We start from the raw sequence: 17,635 nt of genomic DNA on the forward strand, positions 1-17,635 counted from the left end.
CTGATGTAAATGTCTTTCCATGGGAAGCTGACATCCTGTGACTCAAGTCACACACAGGCCCCTGATGTCACACATTGGTGCAGCTCCTGAACTCGTTTCCACTTCCCATTAGGCGCCACTAGACAGCATGGGGCCTGTGGTTTCCGCTTTATTCCCTTCGGTTGAGTCACTTGTATAACGCAACATAGGGTGAATTCCCCCTTTCTGTTTTCCCCCCATCTCCTTGAGCAACGGGGCTCTCAGCTTACATGAAAACGCCAAACACAGGTTTCCCCCCCCACCGCAGAACAGTTTCCAGAGGGACTTGAGCAATATATTCTGCATTTACAATGAGAGCCACACAGCACAGCCCTGTCCTGTCCAGCCCTCCGCAGGCTGTGGCGCTGCCGGCATTGCCTTTCTCGTCACGCACCTTCTCCCTTGCTCCCCGATAGATGTTGATTCCATGAAGAGATGATAAGCAGGTTAGATTAAACGGCACTTCTGTCCACTCCTGGCTCGCTGGGGTGTCCGTTTCCCTTTCTTTTCATCGCAACATGCTTCTTCCTTTTTTGGGGGGGAGGGGGGAAGGCAAGCTGCGATAGTAATCACTTTGATACCATTTCCATACTGTATGGTTTACGTGAAATAGCAATTATCCACGGTGCACCGTGAGCTGTTAAGAGTGGAGATCCCAATCGCACGCTATGCGCAGCTTATTACACCTTGTATTCTTCAGATCTTTATCGTGTACAATCTATCTTTGGGTATCAGGCGGTCGGTCACAGAGGACTGCCGGTTCCGCCTTCCCTGGCACCGGAAAACACTCGGAGTGACTTCCCTGTTTCTCTCCCTCCCACGCAGCGTTTAGCCAACACGAAAGCCCACACGTCACGATTCATCAGTGCCAACCTCCCGTGCAACAAGTTCAAGAACCGCCTTGTCAACATAATGCCATACGAGTCCACGCGGGTGTGCCTCCAGCCCATCCGGGGAGTCGAGGGCTCCGACTACATCAATGCCAGTTTCATTGATGGGTACCGGTAAGTGCTCAGACACCCTCGACACCCATTGGGCATCAACGCAATAACCAGGCTGTCACCATTACTGCCTAGGTGTTTATCTTAAGTCTAATGTACAACTTTGAATAAGTAAAACAATTATTTATCTTTCCATCTTTATATTTGTCTTCAATACTTTGCCTTGGTTGCTTGTGTCTGTCAACATTTTACTTAATATATTGTGTGCTACTGGATTTCCCTCGGGATCTATATCAGGTGCAGAATATATACCTTTGCATATTCATGTTATTGATTCAATGTCAGTGAATGTCTTTCATTGCAAACATGGCTAATGTGACCCTGTATTTCAACTGTACCTCCACGCTGCATCATCTCACTTTCTACTCTTCTAATGGATGCTCCCCCACAGGCAACAGAAAGCCTACATCGCCACGCAAGGCCCATTGGCAGAGACCACAGAGGACTTCTGGAGAATGCTCTGGGAACACAACTCCACCATCGTCGTAATGCTAACCAAGCTTCGAGAAATGGGCAGGGTACGCGAGCGCTTTTATTCATCCTCCTTTGTCGGGCGACGGAACACAGAGTCAAACGTTACCAAACAAGCCTTATGTGTGAACCACCACACGCTCATTCAGTCATGACCAGACAATGACAACATTTCTGGGAATGAACACAATGAAGAGTGTGTGTGTGAAGAGAATGTTTTGGCTCATTGTCGTATTCCATTTTTTTTTAACTCCCCGCAGGAAAAATGCCACCAGTACTGGCCAGCGGAAAGGTCGGCCAGATACCAGTACTTTGTGGTGGACCCCATGGCCGAGTACAACATGCCCCAGTACATCCTGAGGGAGTTCAAAGTGACTGATGCCAGGGTAAGCAGTGGCCGTGTTATAATGGAAAACATATTTACAAAAATGTTACATATGATTAGACTTTCCTTTGTTTAACGTATAATGTGTAGTAGAGGCATAACAATGTATTTTAAAAGATTGACCATTTGGCAAAAGGCATAAAAAAGGCAAAAGGCTGTGTTAGTACTAAATTCATTTCACGAACAAATATTAAGGTACATATTTTTTCTACAATTTGATTATATAATCAAATTTTAAATATATATTGACACCTCCCCGTGATGGGAAACACTTTGGATTTAGCATTACACTCGATTTAGCTGCAGCAGTCGATGACAAATTTGGCTTTGTGTCAAATATTTGTTTACACCGAGCGGTGGCCTTAAGTGTAACATCAGCATAAGTATATATTTGTAGAACTTGCGACACATGTCAATGTGCAAAAAAACACAAACGTGACGCCGGCAGCAGGGAGCTGCCAGAGAGTTCTTAATTCCATCAAAGGCTTACACAGATAAATAGCGCCGGCTCCCTTTGTAGTGCGTGTTACACTGCCTCGTCAATGGGATTGCTTTCCTTATCAAGGGGATACAATATCACTTAAGTAATGCACACCCTCAAAGTCGATTCTCCAAGCACCCTGTCGAGGGGAGCACATCAAAGCAAATAGCATCTTTAGCGTTCATGTTAAATATATTCAGGTAAAGTGACAGGCATCTCGAATATCAAAAGATTCTCACTAATGCTTTAAGCTCGGCACCAGATTTCAAGAATGCAGTCTGGTGTTATGATAAGGACAATGGTTTGAATCCTCATTTGGTAGATGAGGATGTGCCTGCGAGTTAATAGCTTCCGAGTTTCACTTCATCCGTTTCTTTGACGCTAATTTTCCGTGTTTTTTGAGTGACGCAAGAATGTGTGTTTTTCTCTCTGCTCAGGACGGACAGTCTCGGACGGTCAGGCAGTTCCAGTTCACGGACTGGCCCGAACAAGGAGTGCCAAAATCAGGAGAGGGCTTCATCGACTTCATCGGCCAAGTACATAAAACAAAAGAGCAGTTCGGCCAAGACGGGCCTATTTCGGTCCACTGTAGGTGAGTGATCAAACTGGTGCACACATTTTGTATTTAATGAAATGTTTAAAAAAAAAAACTTTCTCTCCCCAGCATAAGAAACAAAGATTACAACAGACGTCAATGCATCACATTCACTCACTGACTTACAGTTTTTACATCGAACAGGCTATTTTAAGTAAGTGAAGTATCTGAGTTTGTTTCTCTGGCCTCGACATTGACCTTTGCTGTATCATGCTTGTCTCCTGCGCAGCGCTGGTGTCGGCAGAACCGGAGTTTTCATCACCCTCAGCATCGTCTTGGAACGAATGAGATACGAGGGCGTAGTAGATATTTTTCAGACAGTGAAAATGTTGCGGACACAGAGACCAGCGATGGTGCAGACAGAGGTGAGACGTGTCCTTTCTCCCTTTTTCTACTACACTGGCAAAGCATCTGTTAGGAACTATGAATCATTTGGATCGTGACTTATTGAAAAGCTAAGACAATCTAGACTAACTGTTTCAAAACAACTGGTAACTACTTATTCTTTCTTTGTTTTTTGTACCAAAGTGCTTAAAATAACTTATTTGCTACTTCAAAGTAAAAAACTGCCTCGGATCAATGAAAGAGGCTGCTAAGAAGATTCATGTGGCTCGAGTATCTTTTGTAAAAGTCATGATTAAAGCAGCAGAATGATGAGATCCAGAATCAAGATTGTGCAGCCTGCGTATTAAAGACTTCTCCCTTCTTCTTTTTTGTTTCGCTTTTCAGGATCAATACCAGTTCTGCTACAGAGCTGGCTTGGAGTACCTGGGGAGCTTTGATCACTATGCAACGTAAAAGACCCAGTTATCGGAAGAAGAGAAAGAAATTTAAAAAAAAGCAGAGGGCCCTTTGGAACGAAAAAAACCCAGCGAGCCTCTCTTCTGAGCCATAAATTCCTGCTTGAGAAAGAACTCCTTAACTCCTTGCTAACAACTCATTACGTGTTGGATGTGCGAACATGACTCGTCAAAAAATGAAAAAGATGATTCCTGGAGGACCAAGTATTTCCTTCCTCCCCCCCAGAAACCCCCCCACGAAAGACCTCACCTTGAGACAAAGGGAGGGATCCTGACTGATGAAGCTTCATACGGAATTACCTTTTTTTTTAATTTTTTGGTTTCTTTCTTTTGCTTCAAGGATTCATATTTTTGGGACGCGACGTGGGGGGGGATCTCATAAAAACTGAATGAATATCAACACAACAAAAAAAAGTATATGAACAATAATGACGTCGTCAGAAATGCATCAGTGGTTATGAACCGATACGAGAGGCACTGGAGGCACACGGAATCGCGGTTGGGTGGGTGGGGGGGGGGATAAAACTCGATGCACATTGTAAAAATAAAAAAAATCTGTTTCACAATCAAGTACACACAAAGACAACCCATCGAAAAAGAAGACAATGCTTGGTCCACGACAGCGGGACACACCTTAAAGTAATAATGAATTAATACTCCTTCTCCTGTCACAGTGTTCATCGTCTAAATTCTGGAAGGGAGGGGGGGGGGGGGGGACATCGAATGATCTATGAAATAAATGAAAATTATTGATTTAGTTTTTTAGTATTTTATTATACAGCTGATTTTTTTTTGGAACTGTGTGAATTTTCTTTTTTTACGCAAATGTATCGCTTGGGGGGGAAAAGGAGATAACATGTATTTACGTTTAAACGTTCGGATGGTCTTTTTTTTTTTATCCGTAGAACTGTTCTGACGTATGTGCTATTTTTTATTTCATTTTTGCTTTCCATGTTCTTTTGTTTTTTCTTCTCCCCTCATTTCGTTGCACTGAGTGCACAGAACGGAATTCACTCCGCCAAAATATAACTTTGTTCGAGAGTTATTTTTTGGTTCTTGGATTTTTTCTGTTTGCTTTTTTGTTTTGTTTGTTATTATCCACGATCACATGACATGGTAACTAAATTACTCCCATCAGATAAACTGGGGGCTTTGTGGAATCAACAGGGATGAGCAAAGTATGAAGTTTGCTGCTACCGATTATCTCAGTTCTTCCATGTTAGAATGATGATAAGAGAGAGCCTGATTGGAATTGGATAAGAAGATATATATATAGATATATGCTACAGATTGCCAAATATATGTGAGATATGTATTACATTATAAATATAACATTCTAAATATATTGATAAAGAGTAAATAAAAAAAAATATATGAAATATGGAAAGTCTATGAAAGGTTCAAACAGAGTGCTAAGGGGGAAATGAAGAGATTTTTTCACTGGAATGCACATCAGTAGGACAAAAATTGTATTCTGATTCCGTGCATCTTTTCTTGTGCAATAAATTTGTGTGTTTTTTAGATTAGGGGTTTTTATGTGGATATGTTTTTCACTCATGACATTGTTGTCCTCCTCCCCCCCCCGGCCCCACGCCGCCGCCACCACCGCCCCGTGCAAAGTGAAAGTCCGGGAGCGGGAATGTCCGGTGGCGGTCAGAGCATCGCTGGTGCAACTGTTCAAACCCTCACATGGGGTCTGTAAATTAGGAGGCAGAGGTGTCACACAATAGGGCAAAAGTACAAAGACGTCACTTTTCTCGTGGTTCTTTCAAAGCATCTCTCGACCGTAACGGCATTTTTTTTTTGGTTTTTCATTTTGCATTTAGAGTGCCTTATATTTATGCCTGTTTTTTACAATGTTTCATTTAACATGTTAAATGTATCCTTTGACTAATCTAGGCATTTAGTGTAAATGTAAACTGTATAGTTTATTTACCTTTAGTATTCATTTGTCACACGATGAGATTATATATGCAAATAAGAACATTTCAAAGCTCATATTTTTCATTTTCAGTGGCCTTATTGTGGCTGTGTGAATTAGAATAAAAGAGTTTATATGTATACATATATATATATCGCTGACCTCGACAGAAAAACGGTCAAGGACACAGAAAAGCTACATGTTATTAAAATGTTCTAACATGCAGCTGGGGGCTAGATGACAGAAAACTGGTCTCAGATCTGAACAGGAGGACGTCCCTGTGAGTAAAGGCCCTGCTTCGAATTAACGAGCTTTCTACCTGTTGTTGCGAGGATCACATTCTACAACACTAAAGTCGTTCAGCATATGTAAAAGTTACACAAAAGAATGCCTAATGCACAGGTCATCACTGAAGGGTTTCTTCGTCATGCCTTAGGTTTGAATTGTAGTCTTTCACTTGTGTGTGTGTCACTACAAAGAGCATTTATAGAGAAATACAAACTGCAAAGTATCGGTTCTGTTATCCCCGACAATCCGAGGTGTCGTGTCCGTTGTTTGTTTTTTGTTGACACAGTCAGAGACGAAGGGTTTTCGGTTTGTTTCCATGTTAACTTCTCTGTAACCTCTCTGATGGCTTTGTGGATGTGCATTCCAGGTGCTTTCTTTCCCTTGTTAACTCGAGCAGCTGCGTAATGTCCGTCGACTGCTTAACCGATTATTTCTGTCCTGATTTTGCCATATAAAAGTTCTATTATTTAATCTCACGCCGACTAATGTTACATTACGTTCAAGTCTCGAAACACATGTTTATTTTTCTCATCTCAGTTTTTTTTTCTTTTTTTTCGTATGCATGGTGAAACATTGCAGAACGGCCAAAGCTGGCCTGGTAGGAAGATTTGCACTTTCTCTATCTTTGTACTATGCACCGCCCTATTGATTCTGAAACCCAATAATATATTACTTGAACCCATCTATGAAAAAAAAGTCTCCTTAAACGTTCACTTTGTGTGTATGTAAATAACACAAAAAAGGTAATCGAACTCTTGAAAAAGACAAAAAAAAGAAATAATAATAAAAAGTTTGTGGCGAAAAAGAGCATCCGTCCTGATGCCATGGTGACTCCGGCAGAGGATCCCAGAAGAATCTGTCCCACAACCATCTGTTCTTGTGGCTTCGCCATCCAAGCTTGGAGTGTCATTAACAGAAATAAACGTTGTGTTCTCTGCTCTCTCTCTATCTATCTCTCGTCTGGATGCATAGACTGGAAAATTAAATACTGAAATTGTAAAGAAAAAAAAGGAAAAAAAAAAAACGGCTTGTTAAAAAAGATCATACAATTACCTCTGATTAGTTGTAAGCGTAAAAAATGTTTCTTTTTTCTGAATGAAAGGAGTGCTTTTTATTTTCTTACCTAGGTTACATTGGTGGAGAAAGAAGTGTATGAAAACTCAGTTCTCTGCTGACACAAGTTCCATTTGTTATAAATGAATTCTATTAAAAAATGTCAGTGTTATGCATCGGCGTTTCACTTGTTTCCCTCCACCTCACTTTGACTGGAAAAGACTGATGAAGCTATTTTACCCCCTACTGGTCTGGGTCCAACACATTATCCACAGCGCTCTCGTGAAAAGGGGGGAGGAGGAAGGGGGGGGGGATTGAGCCTCGCCGCATTTGAATAGATTTCCATTGCTCTGGGTTTTTTTCTGTCACTGGTGTCGGCCGCGATGAATCATCGGGAAAAAACCTCTGACGGATGAAGTGCGATGTTTTTTTTTCTTTTTCGAAAGCCGTGCTGTGTTCTTAGCGACAAGGTTGTGAGGGGCTGTGTCTCAAAATGAAAACCGCAGTTCAGCTTTACCACAGGCAGTCACACTACTGCTCTTAAGGTTATAGAGAGTAAGATGTGGACAACCATTGACCTTAAGCATGGTGTCGATACAGGGCCACTCATAAAGATCCTACAAATCCTTATTTCTGCTAAATAACCCTCATAGGCTATGTAGCAACGTGATACAAATTCAAAATGTGCCAAAGTGTCACTTCCAGGTTTTTAGCTCATCCAACATGCGTCTGCAGGAAGACATATGCTTTTCTTTAAGGCAGCACAGCAAAGGCTGCAAAGGTCTTTAGCGTCACTTGCAATTTGGGTGTGTAGCTGTTGCCTGATTCATATTCTACAGCCATTTTACATGCATGTTATTTTTCATATTTAATATTGCTTCCGAAACAGGCGACCTCCACAGATCTGTATATGAAGATTTGAGATTATGCTGCTGAAGGACTTTCAACACTCAAGTAACATTGGCAGCCACTAGTTCACATAATAACACATTTAACAACAGTGTCTGAACAAATATGTCCAATGATCAGCACAAATAAATGAATTAAAGGCCGTACATGACTAATTCCTTTACATAAATATTAAAGCTACTTCAAGTAACTGGAAAGACTGTTTGACCTTTACTGTGGGACAGGGCTAAATAGTCTTAATTATTCATATTACTCGAGCTGCCATGATATATTCATTCTCAGTCCTTTCCAGAGGTCAATGCTGATGGAAGAAATGCTACCACACTGTTGGTAGACTCACAATCTGGCCGCGTGTGTTACTCCCAACAACAACAGCCCATAATTCCATATTCCAAGTACAGCACTGTGCCAATAACCCAAAGCAAAGGGGAGTGCATGAAGGGATTTTTTTTTGTAAACAGTATTAAACTGCACGGCAGCTGGGGACCACGTTGGAAGTCAATAACCGAATGCCTGGAGAAGTTATTCACGACTCAGGAAGCCATCCGTGCAGCCGATGCGAAGACATTACTCTGCACGATAACAAATGACAGATGTAGCCAGGTATGACACGGAGCTGGAGAGACATTATTCCCGAGTCGGCCAGGGAGCGTTTCCCCGTGTACGGCAGAGCTTTTGCAAAATGTCGGGCGCACAACGGCAGATCACAGAGCTGTTGAAATGTAATAAATATTAGATACAAAACGCTGTTCTAGAGATAATATGTCAAAAGCAATGACACGCTGCAGGATCTGAAGAGGGGATGCAGGCAGGAGTCTGGGGGAGTTTTGTGTTGTTCTCGAACGCACCTCGAAGTGAACACGCAACCTCACTCAAATGTCTGCAAAACAAGCTGTTTGATTGTTGGCTATGTTCATGAAGGGAATCTACGGAGTGTATGTTGTTTTGTAGTTTGACTCTTTCTCTGCAGCGTCATGAAGCATCACCACAGTTTTAAGGTGCGTCCATGTTGTCCACATTCACATGATGACAACACAGGAAACGAGAGAACGTGCAGGGGAGGATTGCAGACACCAAAGTGGAGAATGGTATGAACAGACGAGTACGGGTGTATCGTATTACTGTGTGTACAGAATCGTGTGTGACATGTAGAGCCCATTCAGATTGCTGCGGATTAAGAGCAATTATTGCTTCATCCCGGATGTGACAATATGACAGAAGTCGGCCAAAAACAAATCTGGAACTGTCTCGATTGCCGGTGCAAGAACGCGACAAAATAAAAGAACTCCCACTGTCATCAGATTTTATTTTTCACCGGAGACCGGGCTTCAGACGTGTCGAGCAGATGTTCCGTCTTCTTCTCTCAGCAGTTTTTTTTTTCGCCGTGTTATGAAACCATCCAGCCAGTCACATCACCGTGCACGAGTCATTTCTCATTTATCCTTGTTCCGCCCTTTAACAGCAGCAGCTTCCTCCGCTCCTCTACTCTGCTGCTTTGTTTCCCCGCAGTATGAATTTGATAAAAATGTGTCCGGATGACAGCCAGGGAGGCCCAGTGGCCTCGAGGTTGGAGAGACAGGTTTGATTCCCTGGCAAGGAAAGACGTGTCACAATACATGCACAGCTGAAGTGCCCTTGAGCAAGGCTCCTGACCCGGGGCGCTGCAGCTGCGGCAGCCCTCTGCTCCATTTGTGTGTGAAAATACAGGAATTACTAAAACAGTCTTCTTCTTCTTTCTTGAGCTGTGTGGCTTTGTTGTCAACAGTCATTAGTGGAATTCAAGAATGAAACATTCCTTTTTATTCGCTTAATTTTCAAAGTAGAAAAACCTTCTCTACCTAATTCTCCAGGAGAAAAAAATAAATGATTACATGACTGTGTATTCAAAGAATTCAATTAGGGTTGCAGGGTACTTTGATCCTGAAGCCCGACCCTCACAGCCTCCACCTCTCACTGGGGTTTTATTGCCACATTCTTGCATTGACAATCACGTAGCTCATTAACAACTCATGAATTAGGTTGTGACCAATTTTCTCAAATTTTTTTACTAATGAAACACCTCTGCATGCACCTATCTTCATAATTACATGAACTGGAGAATAATATTAGAAATGAAGATGAACTGATCTCAAGATCTCGAAGTTTAAGCTGAAACATTATTTTCAACACTCGAAGAAAGACTGATCTATTATGTATGTAGAAGTTAAGCTTGTGCAAGGCCTGTTCACAAAGTCGATTTTTCATTTCATGATGGAATTGAGAAATGAAAGTTAAGGTCTGGATGAAAACAGGAGACGTTAGTAGACTCTGGAGTCGTGCTGCAGTGTCACCTGAACAAACAACCTTCATGGAAGAGTCATCAGAGGGAAAACTTCTTGGCGTCTTTGCTACGAAATTCAGAAAGTCGCCAAGGGACATTTAAACAAGTTTGATGCATTTTGGAATCAAGTCAAAATAGAACTTTTTTGGGTCGTAAAGAGCTAAGGAATGTCTGGAGGAGAAAGGTGCAGGATTTCTTCAACAGCTCAGCACAGAAGTGGATCAATCATTCTTTGGGCTGGTGTTGGAGCCAAACAAGGTTTAACTGGTCCAGAGAAGAAAACCACTTGAATACAAATTCTGGAAGAAAAGATTGTAAAAAACGTGAAGGTGGAAAGTTGACGCCTTCGAGAACAACACCTTGAAGTCCACAACGAACTGACTGAAGGTTTTTCCGCTTTCCAGATCACAACTGATAGTGTTTAAAATGATCAAATTATCATACATCTTGCGTTGTTAATTTTATACGTGCAGAGGGCAACATTATTCAAAGCAACTGAATATTATATATTAATATTTGATAAGGAGTGACCAAAACATCAATGGGATCTGCGAGAAATTATTTTTGGAATCTGAAATTATTAGGATCAGAATCATGATTTGATTTATTTCTGTATTCCTGGTTTGCTGCAGCGCCTCATCCGACTCAGACACTTTCTAGACTAACTTTTCATTAACCACTGTTTACCATCCTTTGATGCAACTTGTTTTCAATTTGTAAGATAAGAGCAGAGGGCCTCGTTTCTTCTTTGCTATTTTTCCACTGCATTTTAAACACAGCTCCTTCCACACCTCAGGAATAAGTCCACAGAACGATGACATTAAATATAAAAGGAACACAGCTTCCGCCGGTGACCTGTAATTTGGACCGAGATTCAAACGCTCTGCCTCACACTGACATTTCCCGGTGCAGTGCAAATGAAAAGGCCTCAATTGCTGAGTAAACTGAAGCCAATTCATTTCAATTGTGAACACATACCATACTGAGGCAGTGTGGAGTTTACAATGTCAAGTGGAAAGACCTCAGCAGTGATTTCATACACTTGCTCAGGCCAGAGCTCACACCCCTGTCACCAATTCACAGTCACAGCTGGCTGCCAGCAAAAGCTAATATTAAACCTGAGAGCCGTGCAGCTGTGTAAAGAGACATTGCACTTCCTGGAACCTCGGCTTGACTGGACTAAAGGCACGGCGCAGAACAAGTGGAGCGACTGTGTGCAGCAAATTAAATGGACAGCTATGGTCCTGCGAGCAACCACAACTCGGGGGTGGGGGGGGGGGGGACGCAGGCCGATGATGATGATGCACGTGGGGATCCTCAATCGAGCTGACTCGCAGTTCAAAGATGACGAACCCAGATAAGAGCCGACACCGCGGCCGAGCGCTGCGCCGAGCGTGTCTGCACATCGCATTAGAGCTCCTTCAGAAGCCGGAGGAAAGGTTTGACCTCAAGGTGCGCGGCGAGGGAGACGGAGACAAACACGGCCGCCTCTTAAGAGAAGGCGGTGAGCAGCAGTGATTATATATTTGGTCTCTGAAGGGCCCATTACCGACGGCTCGGTGAAAAACAGGTTAAGAGAGGCTTTCGTCAAGTGAGCGCTCAAGAAAACGGGGGGGGAGATAATAATTGATGAAAATGGAGAGGTATGGGACGGAGACGACTTCAGCGAAAAGGTTGACTGGAGAGACGACAGGGAGAGTCGGGGAGGGCGAGCGAGGAATCCAGCGTAAGTCGACATTCGCCGCAGTGGAGTAATCGCTGAAGGTTAATTTCTGTGGATCAGCATCTTGCCAATATCCTACAATCATGAAATAACCTGTGGTAGCTTCAGTTGTCATAAAAACTCAAATGGTGGTTAGTTTGTCCAGTCTGGGCTACTGTAAAAAAAAACATGGCGGCCTCCGTAGAGACTCCCTATTCAGATATAAAGCATTTCAATATAAAGGGCCCGTTCTAGGGTAAAAAAAAGAAAATAATTCATACAAATTAAATGAAACACACAAGTGGAAACATTATCTTCCAATTGATCCCTTCCAACTGAACACACTGAACCTTTGACACATCTCAACATGAACGTGGTCAGAAACAAAGCATCCATCGCTTTCTAATTGATTTAAAATGTGCCCATTAAAAATGCAAACCTTAAGTGAATGCACGGCTCCTAAACGTCAATGAACCTCGGAGTGAATCCATTTCCTAACACGACCCAAGATGAAATAACGAACGGACAAACACCGACTTCCCCCCCCCGGTGACCCTTCAGACCCGACTGAAAAATTATACAACATATGTGTGAATTGAAGCCAATTGGAAGTTCACAGCACACATCAATTATCCTGTCAAGGCTGCGAGAGGGGGGGGGGGGGGGGGGGGGAAACAGGAAATTTAATGTACAAGCTCCCCGACAGGCTTTTGTTGCAACCTAAAGCAATAATGCACCTTCAGTCCAGTGCTCAGCCGCAATCTTTTCATATGCTGCCACTTCACCGGGGGGGAGAGGGGGGGGATAAGTACTAAGGGTATATTTTTTTGTGACCTCAGAGGACACGGTGTCAATTATTCCGGGGTCTGGCTCGGTGGAGGACTTCATTCCCTAATCAAAATAAATGGCCAGGGCAGCAGAAAGTGAATGGAGCTAAGCCCCCCCAATATTCCTCCGAGACAGGAGGGGGGGGGGGGGGGGTCGGGCCACAAACAAACCCATTACCCATTACCAATCGGATGCATCAGCACTCTTGGCCCATTTGAATGGCTCCAGCCTCACGACCAACCCCCCCCCCCCTTTCCCTGCACAGGATTCTTCCATTTTAGACGCAGGAGCTGATAGCAGGAGTTTCTTTTTTCCTCTCTTCTCTTGCACTCCACCCTGCAGTCAATCTTACATAATACATTCTGATGATAAAACTCTTCCGCGTATATGGCAGCTCCGCTCACTGAAAGTGGCTGTGACTAACTCACTGTAATGGGAAAAATTCAGCTTCCTGCATATAATGGGGGGGGGCTGCGGGGGGGAAGTGGAGGAAGTGTGAGTTCAAACTTTAATGCGACGCTGTAGAAGGGGTTGTGGGGGTGGAGGGTGAGAAGGAGGGGAAGGGGGGGGGTGTAATTAAAAGGAGCTGTCATGAAATTAAATGTGTTTTCTTTCTTTTCAATTTTTTTTTTCACCCCCTTTTCTTTTCTCCCCCGCCAGCTGGGAGTCATCTCACTGTCAGGGTGTGTATAATTTCGGCAGATAGCGAAGACAGTTCTGCTCAAATTAACTATATATATTTATATATATATATTTTTTTCCCATATAGGGGGCCTCCTCGTACACAGCGAGCCTTTCACGTCGTTCGTCTTCTTCACGGTGTCTTGTTCACGATACTTTAGCTTTTTTTTGACACAAGACTAAAACTTTATCAGGAATAATCTGAAGTTTGAAAAGGTTGAAAAACTGTGATAAAAGGAATATTCAACTATTTGATTGAATCTTTGATCAGAACATACTAACATATTGAGCTACTAAATGTGGCAATAAAAGCACGGAATCTGAAGCGCTGATTCCAGAGCAGCGCTGGGTAAACCTTTTCACCGGTTGAGAGTGTTATCGCAGTGGTAATAGTTCTTTTGCCGCTGCACCGGGGAGGTTGTTAAAGCGTGTCCTCCGCTGAAGGCCGAGGCTGAGGGGTGCCGGCCTTCAGCGCAGTAGGTGGCAGATTCCATTTTCTCTGCCAGGCGGGGATTCCCACCTGAGGCCACTCGAGCGCAGAAAGTGTTGTCATTTAAAAAAAACATTTAGCGGGGACCTTCATCTGCAAAGCCTGTGGTTTTTGAGTGTGTGTGTGTGGGGGGGGGGGGATGAGTGAGAGGGATCCTGCTGGATTGTTTGATCGACGTGAAAATGTTACTGAAATGAAGCGAGGAGAAGGAAATTACACTGGAAAGAAAATCACGTGTTCTCACTTTCACCAGCATCGTCTCTCTTCCTCCGATACAATCCCTCCCCATCACACTATCAATTCAGAGTGAGAAATATTAAACTGGCTGTGTTACGTTGAAATAAGCCGTTCTTTATTTTTTATTATTACATTAAAAACAGAGCCGAGCGGATTCCCCCGGAGAGCAGGGGGAGCTGAAACCAGGGGATGGTTGACTGCTACTGCTCAGGGCCGTACAAGAGCATTTAACCAGCAGAGATTAACCACGGTATTCCCACTGGTGGACTAGATGTCCTGGTGTACCGCCACGGGGACAGAACCGTCAGAGAGGGTGAGAGGAAAAGAGAGGGTGGGGGTGGAGTGTCCGTGTAGCGCTGACAGCTTCGGTCACTTGAGAGTTTTCAGTGAAAAGTGACAGAAAACCAAAACAGCCCCCCCCAACCCCTGCCCTCTATTGTTTCTAACATTTGAGAATCACCGTGAGGTTGTGATTACTGTGTCGTGTGGAGCATCACACAAACCACGGATCTATACAGAGGCTGTGTTTTGGCAAAAGGGAAAAAATGGTGGAATATAGTGACTCTTCCTGAACTTCTGCAACTTGACCTAAATTCTATTTTCTGACACAAACGCTGAAGACGATAGCACAGCACTGCTCGCCAATTTATTCCCTCCTGAAAACTGTCCCTCATTTCCCCGCTGTCTTAAAGTATATACCGTACCTAGACGTGACAGAAATCAGCCGAAATCTGACGGATGTTTTAGATATTGTTTTGAGGATCCGGCTGTGACATTTTTTTCAGGCCATCGCTTGTTAGCATTCATAACATCACAGCCCGTAACCGAGTAAATACTGTGTGATGCATATCAGTCAAATCAGAGAGAGGTCACGGAAAAATCCAGACGCAGAGTTGAGTTTGAGTTTCATGCAATCAGCTGTCATGGGAAAACAATACTCACTTTCCAACTCTCAGCAAAAAATCTGGTGTATTACTGTATTTTTCCCTTTGGATCAAATAAATGAAGCTATTTTGATCAATGATGGAGAATAACATGTTTTGTGTCTCTTTCAAAACAACAAATTTCACATTTGTTTAACTCAAGAATCAATAACTTAATCAATAAAAAGTTTTGCCTGTCTTCCCGTCTCAGCCCCATCTCAAGTGTCTCACCACAACCGAAGCAATTAAGACCCCCGACAAAGACAGTGGACACCTCTGCAGGAACACCACTGTGTTGTTTATTACATCAGCAGCTTCGCCCATGTCTTCTGTGTGCCTGTGGAATATAAGAACGCAGGAGACACACAGCAGGGCCACTTTCTCTCTCCTTTTTTTTTTTTTTTGCCTCTTTTGAGCGCCCCCACCATCTTCTCTTCCTCCCTCCCCCTCTCCCGCTTTATCTCTCCGCCTCCCTGCGTTTTTTTTCTCTTCTGTGTTTCCGCCCGCGAGTGGAACCGATCGTTCTGGACTCTCTCCTCCGTCAGCCGGTGAAAGCTCCTCCGCTTGTGATGCGGAGCGCGGCTAAGAGGCGCAGAGGAACATGGCACGTCTCCAGCACCGTCGGTTCATAGAGGAGGGGAGCCGAGCATTCTGCGTGCAGCCGGGATTAGCCTAATTGAAGTGTCAGCCTGAGAAAATTGTAGATGCATGCGGGTTAATGTCTGGGTATAGCAGGAGCTTCACTCATCTCAGTGGTGATGAAGAATTTGGCTTTCATTGCATTGCCTTCTTTGATTTTGCATGTGCGTGTGTGTGTGTGTGTGTGTGTGTGTGTGTGTGTGTGTGTGTGCCCCTCGATGACCCCGTGGTAATACTAATTGTAAAACCTACCATCCTGTATATTTATGATGCTGAGCCAGCAAGGTGGAGGCTGTCGGCGACATAATCACTTTACATTGGGCCCTCACATTAAGAATTCACAATTCAAATTAGCGGTAGTTTTGATTAATTAAATTTACGTGCACACTCCTGGACAAACTAATGCACGTTAAGTCGTCTCCACACTCAACGTTACGTCAGTGTGGGCCGAGTTGGACGGCTCCCATACTTCTGGCTCTCTCTCCCTCTTCCTGTTTCCATCAGTGCAGTTGTCAGTGTAATTGAAATGTGTCACGGTGACAGTGGGAACTGGGAATTAGCGTTAGCGAACCTAAGAGAGGGCAATAAAGTGATACAAGCGGTGCTCGAGCCACAACGGTGCAGGAGAACATTCCCCCCCCATTTTGAGAGTTCACATAAAAGCTATTATTCCTTTGTCAAGGCACGGAAAAAAAAAAAACTACTCAGGACAGGTTTCACTCAGCGTGTTCACAGCGTGTCCGGAAAAAAACTATTTATACACAGAGCGCCGACAAATTCAAAGAAAAAGCCACCGCGAGCCGGCCAAGCAGCTCCAGTCCGAGAAAGAAACCAAAGTGGACAAAGCTAATGGTTCATTTCGCATGTGTGCACTTAGCGGTGACAAATTAATACGAGGCGTTTTACCCCCAGTCGCCGGCTGGGCACTAAAAACATGTCAATTTGCTGCAGTCAGAGTTTGGAGCTGAATAGTCGATCGTCACATCTCGGGTGGGGGGGGGGGGGGGGCGTCCTAATGGAGTCGTGGCGGCGTGCCTTTACATTCAATGAGGTGAGTTGACGCCATCATCAATAACAGCAATTTAAGTGCCAAGAAAAGATGGTGTGTGTGTGTGAAGCAGTGGACGACGAGATGACAGATGCAATTATCTGGCACCTGCAGACTGGCTCTGGAATGTGAAGTATTTCTTGTATCATCGGTGCTTGTTGTACGATCTGTGCTTGTGTAGTATCTGTGGCCAGAATATAAAACATAATGTAGGAAGAAACGGGTATCGCAGCAAAATGTAGAAATCCAGCCCATGATATTATTTTATGATTTGGGGTGTTGTTTTTGCGGATGCAAAATAACTTGCATGGAAGGATTTTTCATTCAAGTTGAGAAGGTCAAAGGTCAAGGTCAACAAAAATATGTTGACCATAATAAATATATACTTTGGGGCATTAGGAAACAGTGGCAGGGCAAATAAGAACATGCAAACGTCGAGATAACTAGAAATGATGTCATCATGATGTCACTATGAAGTCAGAGAATTATATTATATTGTGTATTAACTTTGGCACGAATAACATCAGATGTTTTATCTAGAGCTTATTTATCTTTCATAATCATTTGGAAATGACATCATGTTTAACAAACACATTGTGCATAAGTTTTTTGTCACTACAAAGCAAAAAATATACACTCAGTAATGGTTTCTCCTCATGAAGTCAATTAACCTAATGCACACGAGATGGGATTGGTAGCGTTCTTCATGTCCACTCTGGGGTTATCCCGCTGGAGAATCACCTTGCAGCTAAATAGTGCTGAGTCACTAGATGCTGGCGATGAGGTCAGCGTTAAACGCTGCCGTAGTGTTTTGCAGCAGCGACGGTGATGTCACGGAGAAGGGC

At 43.5% G+C, this 17,635-nt stretch overlaps 1 protein-coding gene across 1 annotated transcript in view; it reads left to right on the plus strand.

Annotated features, from left to right (window-relative positions):
• LOC128429891 (receptor-type tyrosine-protein phosphatase delta) overlaps nt 1-4,245 on the plus strand; it is a 335,913-nt gene extending 331,668 nt beyond the window's left edge. Inside the window, exons 40-45 of the mRNA XM_053415754.1 lie at nt 844-1,022; nt 1,411-1,537; nt 1,751-1,876; nt 2,794-2,948; nt 3,181-3,316; nt 3,681-4,245. Of these exons, the coding sequence (XP_053271729.1) occupies nt 844-1,022; nt 1,411-1,537; nt 1,751-1,876; nt 2,794-2,948; nt 3,181-3,316; nt 3,681-3,749 (792 nt within the window). The 3' untranslated portion in view covers nt 3,750-4,245. The remainder of the gene's footprint in view (nt 1-843; nt 1,023-1,410; nt 1,538-1,750; nt 1,877-2,793; nt 2,949-3,180; nt 3,317-3,680) is intronic.
• Nucleotides 4,246-17,635: the final 13,390 nt, after the last annotated feature.

Source organism: Pleuronectes platessa, chromosome 23 (assembly GCF_947347685.1).
Source record: "Pleuronectes platessa chromosome 23, fPlePla1.1, whole genome shotgun sequence".
NCBI lineage: Eukaryota > Metazoa > Chordata > Actinopteri > Pleuronectiformes > Pleuronectidae > Pleuronectes > Pleuronectes platessa.